This window comes from Pongo pygmaeus, chromosome 16, assembly GCF_028885625.2.
Source record: "Pongo pygmaeus isolate AG05252 chromosome 16, NHGRI_mPonPyg2-v2.0_pri, whole genome shotgun sequence".
Taxonomy (NCBI): Eukaryota; Metazoa; Chordata; class Mammalia; order Primates; family Hominidae; genus Pongo; species Pongo pygmaeus.
This window is the reverse complement of record NC_072389.2, coordinates 95,476,298-95,498,441: the sequence shown is the minus strand read 5'-3', so window position 1 is coordinate 95,498,441 and position 22,144 is coordinate 95,476,298. Positions and strand designations below refer to the sequence as shown.

The window sequence follows — 22,144 nt, the reverse complement described above, 5'->3', positions numbered from 1 at the left end:
TTGAAGGTTATGACTTATGCATACTGGCTAGTTTCAGGATGGGCTCACTTTTCACTTTGCCTTTGCTCCCTTGGGAGATAACCTCTGGGTGCACTCAGGAGGAACTAGGAACCCTGTGTTCCTCGAGTCGGATTCTGCATGAAGTGCCTTTGTGGGCTTCTGATTCTACCAGATTCTAACTGTGTAATTTATGCAACCCTCTTAAAGACCTCTTTGTGCCTCAGTTTTCTTCAGTTGTGAAACAGGGATGATATCACATTTCATTGATTCTTAGACTCACTTTTTGGGTACCATTTATAATTTTAACATCTCAAATCAAGATTTTTCTTATAATCAATGGTATGTCATTTTTCTTTTTTAGTAGCATATAAAATAGTATGTTTTACAATCAGTGAAGTCCTAGATTTGATATAATACAGTAATATCCACCATTCAATTATTTGAGGATCGGAATTAGTGAATAATTGCTTAGTTCAATAAATGGTGAATTTGTCTTTATTTTTACTTTTTTCCTACTAGTCTCTCTGCCTCCTATATTGTGCCTTAAGACTATCCTTTACATACCTTCCTAATGATATATTTAAAAATGTATTTTTTACTAACTCCCTTGCTGATGTATACCCCCAGCTGCAGTGATTCTTGAGGAGAAGGACATGCCTCACTCCCCTCCACCACCTTCCTCAAAACCTTATGATAGTTCAGTGACACTGAGTGATTGAGGGAAGTGTGTTATTTAAATGAATTTTCATGAATTTTTTTTTTTAAGTTGGGGACCACTGCCAAAAGGGTGAAGATGCAGCCCTTTCTTATGTACAAAGACCTCCATGAGCATGCCCAGCCTGCCTCTCTAGCCTCACCTCTTGCTTTGAACTTTACGCTCCAGTGATACTGAACTATTTTTGTAACTTGTGTTTAGGGATGTTACAGCTTTGGATGTCTTTGATCCAGCATGTAAAGGGCGAGCAGGTGGAGTGGGGCGCAGGGCTGTTCCATGGGCAGTGATTTAGAAGGAGCAGGAACTGTGGGGATGGAGATGGTCTCCTTAGAAACAGTTTAATGGGATCTAGGCGTGGCATTTGGACTTTTTTTCTTTTTTTGTTTTATGGCCAAATTGTGCTTCACTTATCTGCCTGCCTATGTGGTTGCCTTAGGCAGAGTGATAGAATCCCAGGGTAGAGGGCAGGAACTTATTCTGTGTTGCTCCAGAAGACACAGGTAGGATCGCGGGTGGAAATTATTTGATGCTTGTTGTAGCTCAGTACAGTTAAAAACTCTTTGACAGTTGTTGCTGCTCAACAGCCCACTGAGCAGCTTGGAAACAGTAGTGAGCTCTCTTCATGGAGGCGAAGGATCTGTCACCAGAGTGAAGGATCTATACTGTTAAAGGAGCCAAAGAACAGAATCCTGCACTGGGAAAGAGGTTGGTCAAGATGACTTTGATTGTAACTACCAAATTAACCAACATCCGAGTACTTACTAAGAACCAGGCACATAATAGATAGCTAAGTGCTTTATATACAGTGTCTCATTTATTTCCTACATCATCTTTTTTAATCTTTAGAATAAGCCTGGCAGCTAAGAACTCTGGTTCTCCCCATTTTACAGATGAAGAAACTGAGGTTTATTGGTAAGAAACCTCAGTTTCTCCAAGGTCACACAGCTGGTAAGTGATAGAGCCAGATTCAGATCCTAGACTCTGATTCTGGACCCGCTCCCTCTGCACTCTGCAGTGCTGCCTGTAGTATTCCTGCACACTCTGCGGTGCTGCCTGTAGTATTCCTGCCTGCTGTGACATCCTAAATGTGGGGAAATGTGTTTGTGTCATGTTTTCTTAGCAGGTAAGCAACCAAGGAAGGATGAAATTCAAAAGGACAAGGTCTGGATCTTTTTCTGTACTTAGCACTGTGCTTGGCATTTGTGATCAGCAGTGCAAACAGGTAGTAGCCAAAGGAGGATGAAACACTGGGTTAGAAAGAAAAAGTCCTGCTAGAACATTAAAAAAAAAAAAATGATTTCACAGAGAACCCTGACTCATAATAGGAATTGGTTTTTTTAAAAAGGAAGTAATAACATGTAGTGAGTATACTTTACTGCAGTCAACTATATATATTCAAAGAGCGTAAAATATGAAGCCAGTGAGTGAGTGATCCTTTTATTAATTAAAAAAGATGAGTTGGGCGCGGTGGCTCATGCCTGTAATCCCAGCACTTTGGGAGGCCGAGTTGGGCAGATCGCAAGGTCAGGAGTTCAAGATCAGCCTGGCCAACATAGTGAAACCCCATCTCTACTAAAAATAGAAAAATTAGCCAGGTGTGGTGGCGCATGCCTGTAATCCTAGTTACTCAGGAGGCTGAGGCAGGAGAATTGCTTGAACCCAGGAGGCGGAGGTTGCAGTGAGCTGAGATCGCACCATTGCACTCCAGCCTGGACGACAGAACGAGATTCTGTCTCAAAAAAAAAAAAGAAGATGAATTAGTAGAGCATGAAGAATAATGAATGAGTTGCTAGGTATTTTGCCATTCCCTCTGCCTGGATGCCTTTTCCTCCAGTTGCCAGTTAGTTTTAAGGCCACCCTTCTCTGAAATAACATAGCACTTTGTACTTGGGTCATGGTATTTATCACAGACTTCCTTTTATTATAGTTAATTCTGTACATGTTTAATCTTTCTTACTTGATTCTAAATTCTTTAAGGACAGGGTCCACATCTTATCTTCATTTCCTTCTTTCAGCTCTTAACATTCTGTGATGTTAAGCATATTTGAAAATAGACATTGTTAGAGATTATGTTCTTTTAGTGAAAAATCGGCCAGGTGCTGTAATCCCAGCACTCTGGGAGGTTGAAACAGGAGGATTGCTTGAGCTCAGGAGTTTGAGATCAGCCTGGGCAACATGGTGAAACCCTGTCTCTACAAAAAATACAAAAATTAGCTGGTCTGTGGTCCCAGCTACTCTGGAGGCTGAGGTGGGATCACTTGAGCCTGGGAGGCCATGGCTGCAGTGAGCCATGATCACGCCTCTGCTCTGCAGCTTGAATGATAGTGACAGAGCAAGACCCTGTCTCAAAAAAAAAGAAAAAAGAAAAAAATCAGTGAATGCCTTGAACCTAACACACTGCCTTTTATGTGGTAGGTACAGTGGGCTCACTGAAACATTTAACTTGTTCAACTCTATCCATTTGTCCAAAAACAAAAAGGAAACGAAAAATTCTAAACACAGGACGAATCTGCCCTCAATTCTACTTAATTAGTATATGTCTGGAATGAGTGTGACATGGAAGATTTGAATCTGCTCTTCTTTGCCTCTGCTCTCATGTGCCTGTGCTCATGTGTATCTTAGAGTGCTTAGAGTGATTCTAATGCTTAAAACAAATTTTCAATCTCTGTGGCCCCTAAACCAGCCAGCCACTTCATCTGATGTGTAAGACAAGGCTCCACTGGATTCATTCATTGCCCATTGAAACAATGTATGATCCTGTGAGTGAAAGAGAGAAAGAAATCAATGGTTAGGGATTGAATGTCTTGTGGAATTTTATGACAAGAAGACATCTAGGGAAAACCATGGAAATGTCCAGTCTGAAGATCAAACAGTTCATAAAAGTGATTCAGAAGACACTAAGAGCAGGTGAGAGGGAAAAACAGAACTTTACAAAGCAAAGTTGCTTTCTTGGCTTGCTTTCTTCAGAGCTGCTTAGGACCAGACAGCTCTATGTGCCTGAGAGTTCCTGAAGGAATCTTAGCATTGAAATACAATTTACCATGAAATACTATGCAGCCATAAAAAAAGGATGAGTTCATGTCCTTTGCAGGGACATGGATGAAGCTGGAAACCACCATTCTCAGCAAACTAACACAAGAACAGAAAACCAAACACGACATGTTTTCACTCATAAATGGCAGTTGAACAATGAGAACACATGGGCACAGGGAGGGACCATCACACACCAGCACCTGTCGGGGGGTAGGGGGCCAGGAGAAGGGTAGCGTAAGGAGAAACACCTAATGTAGATGACCAGCTGATGGGTGCAACAAATCACCATGGCACGTGTATAGCTATGTAAAAACCTGCGTGTTCTGCACATGTACCCCAGAACTTAAAGTATAATAATTTTTTTTTAAAAGTACAATTCATAGGCTGGGCGCAGTGGCTCATGCCTGTAATCCCAGCACTTTGGGAGGCCAAGGCTGGCAGATCACTAGGTCAGGAGATTGAGACCATCCTGGCTAACACAGTGAAACCCCCGTCTCTACTAAAAATACAAAAAATTAGCCGGGCATGGTGGTGGGCGCCTGTAGTTCCAGCTACCCAGGAATCTGAGGCAAGAGAATCGCTTGAACCTGGGAGGCGGAGGTTGCAGTAAGCCTAGATTGTGCCACTGCACTCCAGCCTGAGCGACAGAGTGAGAGTCCATCTAAAGAAAAAAAAAATACAATTCATTACTTAGATATTAACAATGAGCTACAAAAAAAGCACTCCCCCCAAATAAAGCCCAATTACATTTAGAATATTCTTTTTTAGAAGTCATGGGAGTGTGTAATACACTTTTGAAGGTTTCTGTTAAAATGATTTAATGGTGATTTAATGTCTCTTTCACGCATATTGTTTTGTCTCCCTAGCTAGAAGTCAATTTTTCAGTGAAGTCAAGTATGCCTGGTACTTGTTAATGTGCTCCATGTTGTTCACTGTAGTTACACCTACATAGACATCCAGCCAACAGTCATTGATTCTAATTACCATATGTTCATTTTTAGGTAAAAGAGATGCAAGGGAATGAGGATAGTCAGTCCTTTGCTTGTCTTAAAACACCGATAAAACATTGGGCTTTGGAATGAAAGTATGAGTAAGAGAGAAAAAGGCATATGTACCAGGCCCTCAATACTACTCATAAAGATACCTTCTTCCTCTTTTCATTTCTTTCTAAAATGTATAATATGGGAACTAGAGTCTGACTCTGGGCCAAGATGACTCTCAGATGATTTTCTCTTCCTGTCAGTGCTGAGTCATCTCAGAGCTGAGTTACCCTTTGGCTCATTAATAGCCACCATGCCCTCAAGTATAGACAAGAAAATGATGCATTTCCCATCTCTCAACAATCTCTTCCCTACTTATTTTCTGAAGCCCTTTCCTAGGAATTAATGAAACCAGCTGTGCCACGAAGGAGTAGAAAAAGCTATCAGCCTTGGAGGCCAAGGCAGGCGGATCACGAGGTCAGCAGATCGAGACCATCCTGGCTAACACGGTGAAACCCTGTCTCTACTAAAAATACAAAAAATTAGCCGGGCGTGGTGGCGGGCACCTGTAGTCCCAGCTACTCGGGAGGCTGAGGCAGGAGAGTGGCATGAACCTGGGAGACGGAGTCTGCAGTGAGCCAAGATCACGCCACTGCACTCCAGCCTGGGCAACAGAGTGAGACTCCGTATCAAAAAAAAAGAAAAAGCTATCAGCACTCAGCTTTTTATATAGTAGACTAGTTGTCTTGTCAGTGATTAACAATTCTTTTTCAAAACTTGAGTGTTGCAGCGTTGGCATCCTCATGTTTTAATATAAGCACTGTGACCATGCTCTTTTATATTTGATTAGTGTTTTTGTCTTCTGTGTATAACACAGTTATTTTGAGAAAGACTCCACAGTGGGAGCGTGAGCCTCTGTCTTTTGTGGCACAACAGGCATTTGCCCTCCAATGCAACGGACCTGGAGAGGGATTGATCTAGATTAGAGGTTTCTATGGATTCGATTAAGCTTGGGATGTGGCGTGCATTAACGTGCTGCTAGTGTCTCAAAAGATTTTACTTATCCTCTCTGCTTGTGAAATTTTCTGTTAGATGGGATCCTGCCATCCCAATACAGAACTGCATTTTATTATAGAAACAGTATTGTTCATATTAGGTGTAGCGTCAGGGGTGCTCTCTTGTACCACATTTTGGGTAGCTTTATGGATTTAAGTCTGCTTTCATGAGCTGCTAGCCTTGAAAATCTTACTTATTACCTTTATAGAAAAATGTATTGTAAATTTAAATACTTAAACTTTTGGAACATGACCAATTTAAGGTTTGGAGACTGTTTTTACTAGAGTAAAAGGTAATTTAAATACCTTGCTTATGCCTTCTTGTTTATTATCTTCAGGTACCAGATCAGTCTGTTTTTAAGTGATCTCTGTTGACATGGGATTAGATTCAGAACTTTCTTTGATTTCAGTGAGAAACAACCAGGGATGGAACCCTTGAAGAGCATGGAATCCTCTGTCCTTCCGGAGGGTTGTTGCAACTGACTTGTCCCCACCCCTAGTAGTTCTGAGGCACATCTGTATCCTTGAAGAAACACTTTTATTTTTCTTCTTAGATTCAATTCTGATATGAAACTAGCAGACTCATTTTAATCTACTTTTTTTTTTTTTTTTTGTAATAGGGTCTCGCTGTGTCTCCCAGGCTGGAGTGCAATGGTGCAATCACTGCAGTCTTGACTTCCAGGCTCAAGTGATCCTCTTACCTCAGCCTACCGAGTAGCTGGAACTACAGGCTTGTGCCACTATGCCCAGCTAGTTTTTAAACTTTTTTTTTTTTGGAGAGACAGAGGTCTCACTATGTTGCCCAGGCTGGTCTTGAACTCCTGGGCTCAAGCAATCCTCCTTCCTAGGCCTCCCAAAAATGCTGGGATTACAGGCATGAGCTGCTATCCCTGGTCTTAATGTACTTTTGTCTGCAGAGGTTAACTTTGTGTTGCAGACAGTAAGTAGGTCCAGTTATAGAAGCAAGTACCTTCAAGGGATGGAAGATGAGGTGATAGCATCCTAGAAAAGAAAAAATGAGGCCAGGCGAGGTGGCTCACACCTGTAATCCCAGCACTTTGGGAGGCTGAGGTGGGTGGATCACCTGAGGTCAGGAGTTTGAGACCAGCCTGGCCAACATGGTGAAACACCATTTCTACCAAAAAATACAAAAATTAGCCAGGTGTGCCGGGCGTGGTCGCTCACACCTGTAATCCCAGCACTTTGGGAGGCCGAGGCGGGCGGATCACGAGGTCAGGAGATGAAGACCATCCTGACTAACATGGTGAAACCCTGTCTCTACTAAAAATACAAAAAATTAGCCAGGTATGGTGGCACATGCCTGTAGTCCCAGCTACTCGGGAGGCTGAGGCAGGAAAATCGCTTGAACCTGGGAGGCGGATGTTGCAGTGAGCTGAGATCGCACCATTGCACTCCAGCCTGGGCCACAGAGCGAGACTCTGTCTCATAAAAAAAAGAAAAAAAAATTAGCTGGCTGTGGTGGCATGTGGCCTGTAGTCCCAGCTACTGGGGAGGTTGAGGCTGTAGGATCGTTTGAATCTGGGAGGTGGAGGTTGCAATGAGCCAAGATTGTGCCACTGTATTCCATCCTGGGCGACAGAGTGAGACCATGTCTCAAGAAAAAAAAAAATAAAGAGACACAGATGTCCAGAGGTGTTGGGGGAGAGTGGAGAGACTCGATAACAAGTTAAATTGTCTTTAGAGGAATTGACATTTTGACTACAGTACTCATTCCTACTCTTGACTATTTTCAGGGGTTCCAAGAGAAAAATTTAAATAGGACAGAGCCAAAAACACCGACTTTCACTCACTAAAATGTGGTCGTAAATTTATGTATCTTGATCTTGGAAAGCATCAGTATCTATGCCTCATTTTACCTTTTAAGATTTCAGATTTATCACCCGAAGCATTTTCTCTATTGCCTTCCCCTTATATCAAGATATCCTGTTGGTTTATTGGAGTTATCCTAATCTTTATGTCAGATGAAACTCATCCTGGTTGTAATTATTTTTAAGTTAAATTACCATTGGATTTGCCAAGTACTGAAAAATCAGTAGCACTTTTGTTTAAACTCTGTTAATAAACACTTCTGAATGAATTTTGCTAGTGTCATTATTTCCCATGCTTGCTGAGTAGAAAGTTGAATTATTATTACTTGATAATTCATATTTGTTCAGTGCACACTGTGTGAAGCTGGGTTTAGGCCTCTCGAAGACTTAGCCTCTTTCTTTCTGTTCCTGTGGTTTCGAATGCCATTTACATGACTCACGTCTCAGATTTTCTTTCCCTACCAGCCTCCCTGTGTTGGTTTGTGACTTTATCTGTCAGTGTTCTCTCAGGTATTTACCTAGATTTCTGCAGGCATCCTCAAGATCAGCCCATCAGCCAACTTCTGTTGTTTAACAGAACCCTTCTTTGTGCCCTGACTGTATCTCCAGTTCTTTAGGTACATGAGTTCAGTATTGATTCTTGACTGCTTGCTCCCACACCCATGCTTGGCAGCCTCCAACTTTCTCAAGTCCCATCTATCTCCAATCAGAGAAATGTTAGCCATCTTTCATGGTCACTTCATATTCAGTGGACAAGGTCTGAACTGACTAGCAGGACTAACGGGCAGCTGTTCGCTCATCCATTGCTTACTTACACTTGAGTCATTTTGCTTACCAAAGGTCAGTTGTGATGTTTCCAGATCTCTTTATGCCAGTAAACTGGTATTGTAATTATGTAATTTGATTAAATAATATACAGATTAAATTAAGAGGGAGAAAAGAAAATTATTCTGGCTGTGCATGGTGGCTCACGCCTATAATCCTAGCGCTTTGGGAGGCCCGGGTAGGCAGATTGCCTGAGCTCAGGAGTTCGAGACCAGCCTGGGCAACATGGTAAAACCTCATCTCTACTAAAAATACAAAAAATAAGCTGGGCGTGGTGGCGGGCGCCTGTAGTCCCAGCTACTCAGGAGGCTGAGGCAAGAGAGTCGCTTGAACCTGGGAGACAGAGGCTGCAGTTAGCCGAGATCGTGCCACTGCACTCCAGCTGGGCAACAGAGTGAGACTGTTTCCAAAAAAAAAAGAAAAGAAAATTACTCTGTGAAAACTAAGAGGAATGATTTGGAAGGACAAGTTACTTTAAAAAGGAAATGAAGCTGAATTAGGTTTGGGCAAGATAACTATGGAAGAGTAGAGGTGGAAGGATCCTAAAAATCTAGGATTCTGTACTTACTGTTTCACAGCAGTCTGAGTTCTAACTTTAGAGAAACTGGAAATTGTAGATGATGCATTCTGGGTGAGTTTTTTGCAATAATGGCAAAACACTCTAATCAGCAGAAGAGATCCTTCTAGGTTGGGCACATTGGCTCACACCTGTAATCCCAATACTTTGGAAGGCTGAGGCAGGAGGATCCCTTGAGCTCAGGAGTTCAAGACCAGCCTGAGCAATATAGCAAGACCTCATCTCTACTTAAAAATTAAAAAAAAAAAAAAAAAAAATCTGGGCATGGTGACACGTGCCTATAGGCCCAGCTACTCAGGAGACTGAGGCAGGAGGATTGCAGGAGCCCAGGAGTTCAAAGCTGCAGTGAACTATTGTCATGGCACTGCACTCCAGCCTGGGTGACAGAGCAAGACCCTGTCAAGAAAGAAAGAAAGAAAGAAAGAGAAAGAGAGAAAGAGAGAGAGAGAGGAAAGAAGAAAGAAAGAGAAAGAGAGAAAGAGAGAGAGAAAGAAAGAAAGAAAAAGAAAGAAGGAAAGAAAGAAAAAGGGTTTTTTGGCCCTAGCCAAAAGTTCAGTGGCTTTCAAAATTTTGTTATTTATAACAATGATGGTAGGCTTGGACATTCACGGGAAAAGTCACAGTAAAAGTCAGATTAACCATATCTTTATTACTTTAGTTTTAAATGCTATCCATGGACTCTCAGTTACTGAGGGTGAGGAAATCAGTGTTCGTATTCTACCTCCCTCCTTTTTCCCCTCTTCTCTTCCTAGTTTTTGCTAGCTGGAGTTTTATACATCATCAAAGCATATAGTATTGACGCTCTGTTGTTACCCTAATCCTATTTTAGCCTTAGACCTACAGTTAAGTAGTTTTCAGTGCTCACCGCAAGTTTTTGCCGTAGTTTTTGGTTTTGTTTTTGTTTTTGAGATGGAGTTTCACTCTTGTTGCCCAGGCTGGAGTGCAGTGGCACGATCTTGGCTCACTGTAACCTCCTCCTCCTGGGTTCAGGCGATTCTCCTGCCCCAGCCTCCCAAGTAGCTGGAATTACAGGCACATGCCACTTCTGCCCAGCTAACTTTTGTTTTTTTATTTGTTTGTTTGTTTTTTTCTGAGACAGAGTCTCGCTCCATCATCCAGGCTGGAGTACAATGGCGCGATCTCAGCTCACTGCAGCCTCCACCTCCCGGGTTCAAGCGATTCTGCCTCAGCCTCCTGAGTAGCTGGGATTACAGGTGCATGCCACCACACCTGGCTAATTTTTGTATTTTTAGTAGAGATGGGGTTTCACCATGTTGGCCAGGCTGGTCTTGAACTCCTGACCTCAAATGATCCACCCACCTTGGCCTCCCAAAGTGCTGGGATTACAGGCATGAGCCACCAGGCCTGGCCCTGCCATAGTTTTTCCAGTCACCTGTTAGTTGGCACACGTGCTTCCTTTTGTAGATTCCTTAAGAAATACTTGGCTGGGTGTGGTGGCTCATGCTTGTAATCCCAGCACTTTGGGAGGCCAAGACGGATGGATCACCTGAGGTTGGGAGTTTGAGACCAGCCTGACCAACATGGAGAAACCCCATCTCTATGAAAAATACAAAATTAGTCAGGCGTGGTGGCACATGCCTGTAATCCCAGCTACTCAGGAGGCTGAAGCAAGAGAATCGCTTGAACTGGGGAGGCAGAGGTTGCGGTGAGCGGAGATCGTGCCATTGCACTCTAGTCTGGACAACAAGAGTGAAACTGTCTCAAAAAAAAAGAAAAAAAGAAATACCTGGGAACAATGGTCCCCATTCTGTTACCCTTGCTGGACAGTTGACTGGATATAAAGTCCTTGAGTCTTCTGGGTACAGTGGCTCATGCCTGTAATCCCAGCACTTTGGGAGGCCAAGGTGGGCGGATCACAAGGTCAAGAGATCCAGACCATCCTGGCCAACACGGTAAAACCCTGTCTCTACTAAAAATACAAAAATTAGCTGGGCATGGTGGCGCATGCCTGTAGTCCCAGCTACTCGGGAGGCTGAGGCAGGAGAATCGCTTGAACCCAGGAGGTGGAGGTTGCACTGAGCCGAGATCGCGCCACTGCACTCCAGCCTGGCAACAGAGCGAGACTCCGTCTCAAAAATAAAAATAAATAAAGTCCTTGAGTCACACTTTCTGTCCTTGAGAATTTTGTAGGTGTTGTTCCATTTTCTGTTAGCATTAAATATTAATGTGGAAATTTTCATTATTTTATTTCTCTTTTAAGTGATTTGATCTTTTTGCCTGATTGCAGGAATCCAGAAACCTTACCTAAAGGTGTATCTTGGTACTGCCTATTCTGAATTTGTTTTCCCTGGGATACAGTGTGACCTTTCAGTATGTAGACCCCAATCCTCTTATAGTTCAGAAACATCTTAGATTCTATCTTTATGAACATATCTTTACATATTTTTCCCATTCATGTTAAACTTTTCTTTTATGCAAATGTTACATCTCCTTTGCTGTCTTTTGTAACTGTTTCTTCTCTATTTCTTTTAGCCCTTTTTGGTTTCTTTTTTTTTTTTTCCATTTCTCTCCTTTTGTTCCTAGTGTGTTTTTAGCAGTTTCTTCTCCCTTTGCTTCTTCCAGTTTCACCTTCATTTCTATAACAGTATTTTTCCTTTCACTTCTTTCCTCAGTTCTGCTAATATACAGCTTGTCTTCTCTTCTCGTCTCCCTACCTCTGCTAAAGTTCTTGTATTTCTGCTTTGAGCTCTCGTTTCATAGAGACAACTATTTTATCAAGTTTTCTTTTTTTCGTTGTGTAAAATATTTTATTACCATTGTATCTAGTCCATGGAGGCCCTTTTCCAGTCTGTGGTCTTAGTCTGCCATTTGGTTTTCCTATTTCTTTCCTAATTTTTTCTTGTTGTATATTTATATAGATCCTGTTTAGATTTTTTGTATACTTATCTTTAAATAGGCAAGTTTTTCAGGGACGAGCTGTTTTGCAGGATGTTTGTTCGGGGAGCTACCAAAACTGTGTTCTGGGCTGGCTACAGTTGTTCCCTTGATTTAGGGTTCTGGGTGAGTCTGTTTACCCTTAGTCTCTAGCCAGCCAGTCGAGATAGGCAAGACGTCTCTTAGCATCTCCACAATGCAAAGGATGTCTTCTCCACTACCACAGAGACCACCTCTGTGAGGCAAATGTAGCTTGTGTGATTTCTCATTTAGCCTCAACTTCAGGTCCAAGGAAGTTCCTGCCTTCCAAAAACAAGGAATTAATTTGGTACTGGAGTGTGTCCTTTACCCGCAGGAAGTACATATTTTTGCAGATCTTTCTGAGATTGCCAGCTCCCCTGTCCTCTCCCTGTAGCATCCTTTCTTCTTTTCCTTCTGTGAAGCAAAGGAGTCCCTGCCTGAGCTCCCTGCTTTTGACAGCTTTTTCACCTGTTTGGGGGTTTGGAATTTTGGATATCCTGTAGTTATAACAAAAATGGAGTTTGCATTTTTATTTCTTCTTTTTGCATTTGGAACATATTTTGAACAGCATTTGAAAATGCTGACTTTATGATGCAGTGTTAAATAAGAAGTTTTAACTGACTTTTTCTGTTAACCAGCCACTAGTCTCCACGACATCATGTGTTAGGCCTTTTACTATACCTTCTCCAGAAAGCCCCCCCACCACACTCTTGTCTATCTTCAAAGTCCCTAAAGCCCAAGGAATATGCTACTCAGATATATGGAAAGCCTTTCATTCATTTAGCATGCCTACTCTGAGCATTGTTCTAGGCCTTGGAGATAAAGCATGGAAGAATTAATACAAGATCTTGACACACCAAAGACAAGTCTTAAATGATTTCATGTGGACTAGGGGTCAGGGATGAATAGAGTGGAAGACACAGTTTGGGATTCTGAGGAAGTATGATATAAAGGGTAGAACATGAGCTCTGGAATCAACACCATTCTGCTACTAATATACATGACATTGGGATCATTTTATTGCCTTTTCCTCATATATCAAATGTATCAATTTCTTCATATATAAAGTGAAGGCAGGCCAGGCATGGTGGCTCATGCCTGTAATCTCAGCACTTTGGGAGGCCAAGGCAGGGGGATCATCTGAGGTCAGGAGTTCCAGACCAGCCTGGCCAACATGAGGAAACCCCGACTCTACTAAAAATATAAAAATTAGCTGGGCATGGTGGCGGGTGCCTATAATCCCAGCTACTCAGGAGGCTGAGTTGGGAGAATCGCTTGAACCCAGGAGGCGGAGGTTGCAGTGAGCCAAGTTCACACCACTGTACTCCAGCCTGGGTGACAGAGCGAGACTCGGCCTCAAATAATAATAGTAATAATAATAATAAAGTGAAGGTTATATTACCTACTTTAGATGAGTGTTGTAAAATTAAGGTAAGTTACATAAAGTACTTGGTTCATAATAGATACTCAACAACTACTACTTTCTACCCACACAGGGATTGGCTAAACAAAAGGAATAAATACTGACAGTGCAGGTATAGAGGACTATTTCTCTCCTTTTTTATTAAATTGTGGTAAAATATGTAACATAAAGTTTCCTGTCTTCACCATTTTTAAGCTTACAGTTCTGTGGCATTAAGTATATCCACACTGTTGTGCAGTCGCCACCACCATCCATCTCCAGAGCTCTTCATCTTGCAAAACAGCACCTCTGTACACATTAAACAACAGCCACCACTGCCCTCTTCCTTCTGCCTCATGGCAGCCCCCATTCCAGTTTCTGTCTCTGAATTTGACTACTCTGGGTACCTCACAGGAGTGGAATCACACAGTCCTCATCCTTTTGTGTGTGGGTTGTTTCACTTATAGTATCTTCAAGTTTCATCCGTGTTACACTGTGTCTCAGAATTCCCTTCCCTTTTACAGCATCTCAATTCAGATGAAAAAAAGAAGAATTCCTTTCCTTTTTAAGGCTGAATAATATTCTGTTGTATTTCTGTGGCACATTTTGTTGATCCAGTCGTCTGTTCATGGACACTTGGGCTGCTTCCACCTTTTGGCTGTTGTGAATAATACTGCTATGAACATGGGTGTACACATTCTCTTCAAGTCTTTACTTTCAATTCTTTTGAGTGTATACCCAAAAGTGGAATTGCTGGGCCATATGGTAATTCTGTTTTTAATCTTTTTGAGGAACCACCATACTGTTTGCAGAGGCCTATTTCTTGATGGGGAAGTATAAACAGTGGAATTCCCCCAGGGAATAATTTTAAAACCAGTCTTGTTTAACATTTTGTAAATTATCTAAATATGAGACTTTTACCATTAAATCTTCATTTGCATATAGCTAATGAATAATTCATATTGTATAAAATGTAAGAACACCTCGTGAGTGTGTGTGTGTAGACAGAACAGTGGTTAATAAGGCTCAATGTGGGCACACATGCAAGGGAATACATTTGATTTATTATACTCTGTCCTCAAGATCAGAAGTTCCCTGCACTTACTGAGGGCAAAATACAGGGAGCCAATGCCAGAGAACTTCAGATGTCAGAAGTGCACAGTGCCCAGATATGCAGACACATCTTTCTTCTTGACTCTGCATTGCTGACAGAGTAAACTGGTGGTTGACTCTAGGCTCTGGACCAGTGGTTCTCAGCTGGGGTGAGTGTGCCCCCTGGAACACATATGACAATTCTGGAGACATTTCTGATTGTCAAGCTGGAGGAGTAGAGACCAGGGATGCTAGAGAACAGGCCACAGTGACAGGACAGCCCCACAGCAGAGGATTATCTGGCCCCAGATGTCACTAGTACCCAGGCTGAGAAGCCCTGCTCCAGACCCAAATTACCTTCTCAGCCTTGTCTTAGCCTCTCTCCTGCATAAATAAAGTTGCCATCCCAGCCAGACCCAGGAGCTCCCCATACCTGCCCATACACCAGCTGAATTGCTCCTTCCAACATCTACCTGAAATTCTTTCCCCTGCCTCTCTAATGTCAGAGCCCAACTTCCATCCTCCCACTGTCTCTGTGAAGCTCTCTGATCTCTCTAGCCACTGTTCCCTTTCTTCTCTGACTTCCCCAGGACTAACCGAATCATTTGGCACTTAGTTAACAGTAGAAGGTTGTACTTGCTATCTTCCCAACTTGACCGAAAGCACCTTGAGGGCCATTTGATGGGATTTGGTTTGAAATATGGAGTACCATTCCTTATGAACCACAGTGGGCATCTCTGCTTTGACCCACCCAGGGCTTTCTGTGACAGCTTTCCTACCACGAAGGGGTACAGTAGTTGAGTCACCTCCGTCCCATCACAGCAGTTAGGTACACTGAGATTCAGCTTTGTTTAGATGACTGCTGGCTAGATGGAACCTAAGCCCGAATGTGAGCCTTATGCTTAGAAAGGTGTTTATGCTGAATCTGCTTTCTAATCTAAGCAGTAAGAAATGAGGTGAGGAGAGGTAAGGGAATTGGGCTCTGTCTTGCTCTGATCACGTCCCTTCAGTGGAGCACAGGCTGGAGGATCTGCCTTATAGAAGGTGGAAGACATTCATTTCAGTTGCTTGGATAGGGATTATTCTGTCATAGCTGGACCTACTTAATGACAGTCAGTGTTGATGATAGTAATATTAATAATGAAAGCCACCATTACTTACTTAGAACCCAGTGTGTCCTGGGCACCAGGCTTGGTGCTTTACACACATTTATCTCATCCAGCCCTCACTGCAATCCTGGAAGGAAGCTGAAGCACTTTAAAGGTAATTTGCCCAGGGCCACCCAGCTAGCAAGTAGCAGAGCCAGAGTTTAAACAAGAGCTGTCAGACTTTGAAGCCTGTGCTCATAGCTACCACCTCGCTGCTGAGGGGAGAGACTCGTGTTGCTAAGTGCCAAGACCTGGGAGAGACCCCTCGTTGTGTCACTGGGCAAGGGGGCTTGAGTGTCTGAGTTGTGAGTCAGGACATGTCATATCTGACCACTGCTACTGCAGGAAAAGGAAACCTCGTGGGTTACACTCTGACCACCACAGAGTATTCTGACTCTTCTGATTTTTGCTTCCCCTTTAGGTGCACTACATCCTCCAGGAGGTGGTGATGGGTGGGATGGTGTTGGAAACAAACATGAATGAAATCGTGGCTCAGATTGAAGCTCAAAACAGGCTGGAGAAATCCGAGGTGAGTAAGCAGCTGTGCTCTAGCCCTGGCTGGGTAGAGAAAACCTGGGCAGAGGCAGGAGTGTGTACATGTGTTGGTTTGTGTTGCTGTGAAACCTCAGGAAATGATACTCATCTTCTTTCTTCCTTGAGTCCATTGAAACTCATGGATTTGAAGGTCAACCAGCCCTGAAAATTAAACAGGTAACAAGGTTTGAAATCTCAGATTTTCAGGGTAGAAGAGCAAATAGAAAAGCCAGATGGCAGAGGAAGGCAGACAGCTTCTGGCTTGGGGGTTATGGCCCATGTTTGTGGTTTGTAATTCCTCCTTTGAAAGCCACTCATTCCCTGGAGGGACCCAGAACCCTCTTCCCTAGTCCAGTGTGGTTTCCTAGTTTGTGTGCTCTAAGAGTCTGATCTCCCAGCAGCCATTTCTTGTGGTGTCTTTCAGACCTCAGAGTTGCCAATTTCCTTATTTCCAGTTAGCCTTATAAAAAACTACAGTAGAGTTTGGGCTAGGCTTGAAAATAACACACCCCAGTCCACCCCCACATGGTGCTGGGCTTGATACAAATGTTCACATAAATTCTGTCCTATCCATCTGAGGTCTCTCCGTCCCCTTCCTCAGCCTTACCAGAGCACAGAGGTTACAGACGTATACTTTCACATGCAGAAATAGCAGAACAAATTACCTCTTTAATTATCTGAGTGTCTTAAAGAGCTTCTTTGCCTTGTATAATGGAACTTGATCTTGCGAAACCAGGAATTCTTCTTTCTGTGAGGACTGGCAGTCCTGCGGAAGAAGCTTTTCCAGACCACAGCTATTGTGGCAGCTATAGTTCTTTTAGAAATGTAGGCTGGGAAGATTCCAGGAATAGTAAGTGAGTCAGAGGCAAGAGGGTTGGAAATGAGAAGAAATGGAGACTTGCTGGGTGAGGGCAGAATCGGAGTTGGTATCCGGAAAGAAGGCAATAGGGGAAAAATGATTGTGAGGGAGTTTTCATCCACTTTTGCTGTTCTCTCCACATGGGGGTGAGCCTGCCAGGTGGGGGTTCACTGTAGATGTGCATACTCTTTGCGTTTTGTCACCAGCCCTTCTTTATCTGTGATACCCCCACCCTCTCCCAGCTTGTTGCCACATGACACTTCCAAAGCCAGCTCTTTTCATCTCACATTATTAGTTGGCAAGCAGTTGCCCTAGAGCTGTGACTGTCCTTTTCCTTTTAAGAACTTCCCTGTGACGTTGCACGTTTCAGTAAGAGTCTTTAGTCTCTTGAGGAAAGGGTTTTGTTTTGTTTTGTAACCAGAAAAGTGCCCCTGACAAATCACCTTAGATTATTTCAGCATTTATTGGGTACCCACCATGTGCCAGGCACTGTGAGATGCTGGGGCTGTGAAACTGTATAGGCCACACCCCGCCTCTGAGGAGCTGGTAGTCTAGTAGGACTGCAGGCTTTGGATCCCTGTGCCAAACCCCATCTAACCTCAAGATTGTTTTGTTGGCTACTTTTGAGGAATAAGGGGGGAAAGTTAAAACTTCAATTGTGTGTGCTCAGTTTGGAATTTTTCTAGGCATCCCTCACCTGTTATTTTGTTTGTTTGTTTGTTTGAGACAGAGTCTCACTCTGTTGCCCAGGTTGGAGTGCAGTGGCGCAATCTCAGCTCACTGCAACCTCCGCCTCCCGGGTTCAAGCAATTTTCCTGCCTCAGCCTCCCTAGTAGCTGGGACTACAGGGGCCCGCCACCACACCTGGCCAATTTTTGTATTTTTGGTAGAGACGGGGTTTCACCATGTTGGCCAGTCGGGTCTCGAACTCCTGACCTCAGGTGATCCACCCACCTCGGCCTCCCAAAGTGCTGGGATTACAGGCGTGAGCCACCGTGCCCATCCTGCTTGTTTGTTTTTGTTTTTGCTTTTTTTTTTTTTTTAGCATTAAGCAGATAACACTGAGAATTTGTCTCATACTCGCCTCTCATTTCTTCTCAGGGTGGCCTTTCAGCAGCCCCCGCGCGGGCTGTGTCTGCTGTGAAAAACATCAACCTGCCAGAGATTCCTCGGAACATCAACATTGGCGATCTCAACATCAAAGTTCCCAACCTGTCCCAGTTTGTCTGAGGGTCAAGGATTGGGCTGAAATAGAGTCCTTAAGACAAGCAAAGAACAAGCACGTCTGGAAACAGAACGCATTTTGAGCCTTAGAAGAGTCAAGCCTCAGGACCCGGAACCTTTGTGTCTGGGGAAGACTGTTTGGCATGGAATAGGGAAGGGATTCCTATTGACACTGCTCGGGTGCACCCATTTCTCACATGTGCAGCCATGCCGTTCCCTGATGCACACGGCCACTGCGGATGTGAGGGGCCCTGCCTTCCTCAGCAGGGAGTCAGCATGCCCAAGTCACTCGCACCCTTACCTCTCACATGGATGCTCCCAAGGGTTAGGGACTGCATTGAGCAGGCCCACCTGCTTCCCAGAACCTCCTCACTAGGGCTGAGCACCTTCTCTGACTAGAGTCTTCATCCTTAGCACCACAGACTTCTGAGGTCCTGTGCCCTTTACTTGCTGGTGAGATGTCATAGGTAGAAAAGAGCTGGCCCTTCAGATTTGGGGGTGTGGTGAGTGGCAAGTAAGGGCAGAATTTTAGGAGAACCAGAATCACCCGCTGGCTCTACTGAGATTGTTACACCCAGAATCCTTTTGTGTTTTTGTGTGTTTTTTTGTTTTTTTTGAGATGGCGTCTTGCTCTGTCGCCCAGGCTGGAGTGCAGTGGTGCAGTCTCGGCTCACTGCAACCTCTGCTTCCCGGGTTCAAGCAATTCTCCTGTCTCAGCCTCCCCAGTAGCTGGGATTACAGGCGCCCACCACCATGCCCAGCTAATTGTTGTATGTTTAGTAGAGACAGGGTTTCACCATGTTGGCCAGGCTGGTCTCGAACTCCTGGACCTCAAGTGATCCACCTGCCTTGGCCTCCCAAAGTGCTGGCATTACAGGTGTGAGCCACCGTGCCCGGCCACCAGGATCCTTTTGTATAGCCAAGCCTTTTGGTTACCGCCTCATGAAGAATATGGTTCCCGCACTGTCCTAGTCTCAGTTGTATTCTCACAGGTGTTATGTGCAGGACACAATCCAAATCATAAACCTGGCTCATGCCCAACACATTTCTGCTAATAGAGAGAGGGACCCACCACACACCCACACATGCCAGAGGTCCCTCCTTACAGAGGAGAGGCCCTGTGTCTGTAGAAGGTTAAAGCTGACAACATGTGAAACATCCCAGAATTATGACTCTTCCCAAGTTTAAAATACATTCTCCTCATGAGAGCAGAAGGTTTGTTGCTGTGTTGTGAATGATGAGCTGCCTCCATAGGGAACCCACTGCCACCTGGGCCAGCTTCTGGAGCATGAGAACCTGAGCCAGGGTCACCCTTGTGGGGCCTGGACATGACGCACACTGGCTGCGACCAGGAGCAGGGCTGCCTCTTCTCCCTCTCCGAGCTCTGCTTGTGGGCACGCCCTGTTCCCTCAGGTGCCATTCTCCCAGAGCTTAGGCACCCATAAATGTTCTTTCTGTGGTGGAGTAGGGCCTCCTGCTTCCATACTGTCGCATGGGCTAGATCTCAGGCATGGTGTTGAGCCACCTTAAGATGAGGGCTGCTTCGCGGTAAAGTTTCCAGCCTGGGCCCCTCTCGGGCCTTCTGGCTGGGGACCCTCAGCCTCCTGATGCTGTTGCAGGGCAGGTCTGAGAGGGTGCCCAGCAGCACCCGGTGTTGGGGCCAGCTCGTTTTCCATTTTTGAACAGCGCTCCCTGTGGTTTGTGCCCACTGCTCCGTACAGCCTCTAATCCTCACTCTTGAAAGCTCCATGATAAGCACAGAGATGGGCAGTGTGGGTCAGAAGGTGGGCCGCTTACTGTGGAAGAGGGAAGTGTAAGTGAATAGATGTCAAAACCCCTGAAGTCATTCTTTTGAAGGGTTGGATTTTCTTTTTTCTGGCAGACATTTCAGTACGTTCACATTTCTCTCATATTTGCTGAATATGAGATCAGAATAAAGGAGATCAGTGTTTATTTTGTACCTTCTGTAAGTCGGCATGAGCAAGATCATTCTACAGTCCTTACAGCAGCATTCTTATCCCTGTTTTGCAGATTAGGAAAGCAGACCCAGCTCCAGTAACCTTCCCTTAGATTACACAGGGCTGAGATCTGAGACTGCTCACTTAACTTCACTGTCCTTTTCTTTCCTCACTGCTGAAGATGGCTTCTCCCAATGTTATCATCTTTTTTTATATAGATAAGGAAACTGAGCCTCAGAGAGTCTGACTTCTCACAAACCATTGTCTAAATAGGCTTGATTTTCTAAGGTGGCCAGTGATCATGTCATAGAGTATAAGCGCCAGAGAGTCGTCTGTGTCCCTCCATTTAACTGATGTTGAAGCGGAAGCCCAAGGTGGTACATGTTATGTTGAGGGTCACAAATCCAGAGCCACATCCCTCTTCTTGAGTTTGTTTGTTACGTGGTTTAATGCATTACTGCAGGACAGCCCTTGTGCTAGATTTCCTGGGATAGCCTAGATTTTGAATGTTTTGCTTGCCAGAAACCAATGGTTTTAAAAAATCATTGAGTGGTCCTACAGATTCAAAGTGGGCATCCAAACATCCCTCACACGGCCTCTTACAATGGCATAAAACTGAAGCCCACTTTTTTATTTGGAAAACTCAATCCCTTTGGACAAGCCACAATAATTTTTCATTAACTACTTGAGGTTGCCTGCAAATTCAGCTAGCTTTCCAGCCTGCTATCAGCAAAGCCATAGACATCTTTTTTAAAAAATAGGTTAAGGTTGGCCAGGTGCGGTGGCTCACGCCTGTAATCCCAGCACTTTGGGAGGCCAAGGCAGGCGGATCACGAGGTCAGGAGATCGAGACCATCCTGGCTAACATAGTAAACCCTGTCGCTACTAAAAATACAAAAAATTAGCCAGCCGTGGTGGTGGACACCTGTAGTCCCAGCTACTCAGGAGGCTGAGGCAGGAGAATGGCGTGAACCCGGGAGGCGGAGCTTGCAGTGAGCCGAGATCACACCACTACACTCCAGCCTGGGCGACAGAACAAGACTCCGTCTCAAAAAAAAAAAAAAAAAAAAAAAAAAATAGGTTAAGGTCGTATGGAATACTAGGCTTTCCTCTTTTTTGTGAGTTGGGGGTCTCACCCTGTGGCTCAGGCTGGAGTGCAGTGGTGTGATCATGGCCCACTGCAGCCTCGAAGCCCCGGGGTCAAGTGATCCTCTCACCTCAGCCTCCTAAGTAGCTGGAACCACAGGCACGCAACCACCACTCCTGGCTAATTTTATTTTTTTAGTAGAATAAGGTCTCACTATGTTGCACAGGCTGGTCTCTAACTCCTTACCTCAAGCCATCCTCCCACTTGGCCTCCCAAACATGTTGGGATTACAGGTGTGAGCCACTGGACCTGGCCAAATACTGAGTTTTCAGTGCTCACTGCCACTAATAAAAATCTGAAATTCTTTCATTATGCAATTTCTAAGTGCCTGGTGAGGGCCAAGCTCAGTTCTAGGCTCTGAAGATTAAGAGAGAAACAAGGCTCTGTCTGCTCCTGTTGCCTCTGTGAGCATCTTTGACAGAGTGCTCAGATTGTTGGGATGTAGTGCATCGGACTGGCAGCCTGAATTTGTGGAGACCGCAGTCAGTAACTTTGTGATATATGGAATATTTAGAGGACAGTAACCCATTTCCCTACCCCCTACCTGATCACATCATGCCCTGCTGGGCCATACCCCAAACAGCCCACCTTCCTCTAGGCCTGGCCATGGCCCTGTGCCTGCCACATTGAGGATTAAGTCAGGATATCTTGAGCCCTCTCAAATCCCTGTTTATTCAGGCCTCTGCCACATATAGAGCCAGGCTTCTGTCCCCACCACTTCCACTACCATGGAGCCCACTTAGTAAAACCCTCTCTGGGCCCAGCTTCACCAGAAAAGACACCAGGGGAGCAAGGCTCAAAGCAGGGGCAGCTAAATCTGATCTTGTGGACCAGTCTTTAGTAAGGGCTT

The 22,144-nt window shown here is 44.4% G+C and overlaps 1 protein-coding gene across 1 annotated transcript in view; it reads left to right on the top strand.

Annotated features, from left to right (window-relative positions):
* Window positions 1–20,142, top strand: part of AP3S2 (adaptor related protein complex 3 subunit sigma 2) — a 57,509-nt gene extending 37,367 nt beyond the window's left edge. The window contains exons 5-6 of the mRNA XM_054450397.2: window positions 15,994–16,101; window positions 18,067–20,142. Coding sequence (XP_054306372.1) covers window positions 15,994–16,101; window positions 18,067–18,195 — 237 coding nt within the window. The 3' untranslated portion in view covers window positions 18,196–20,142. The remainder of the gene's footprint in view (window positions 1–15,993; window positions 16,102–18,066) is intronic.
* The last annotated feature ends 2,002 nt before the right edge of the window (window positions 20,143–22,144 follow it).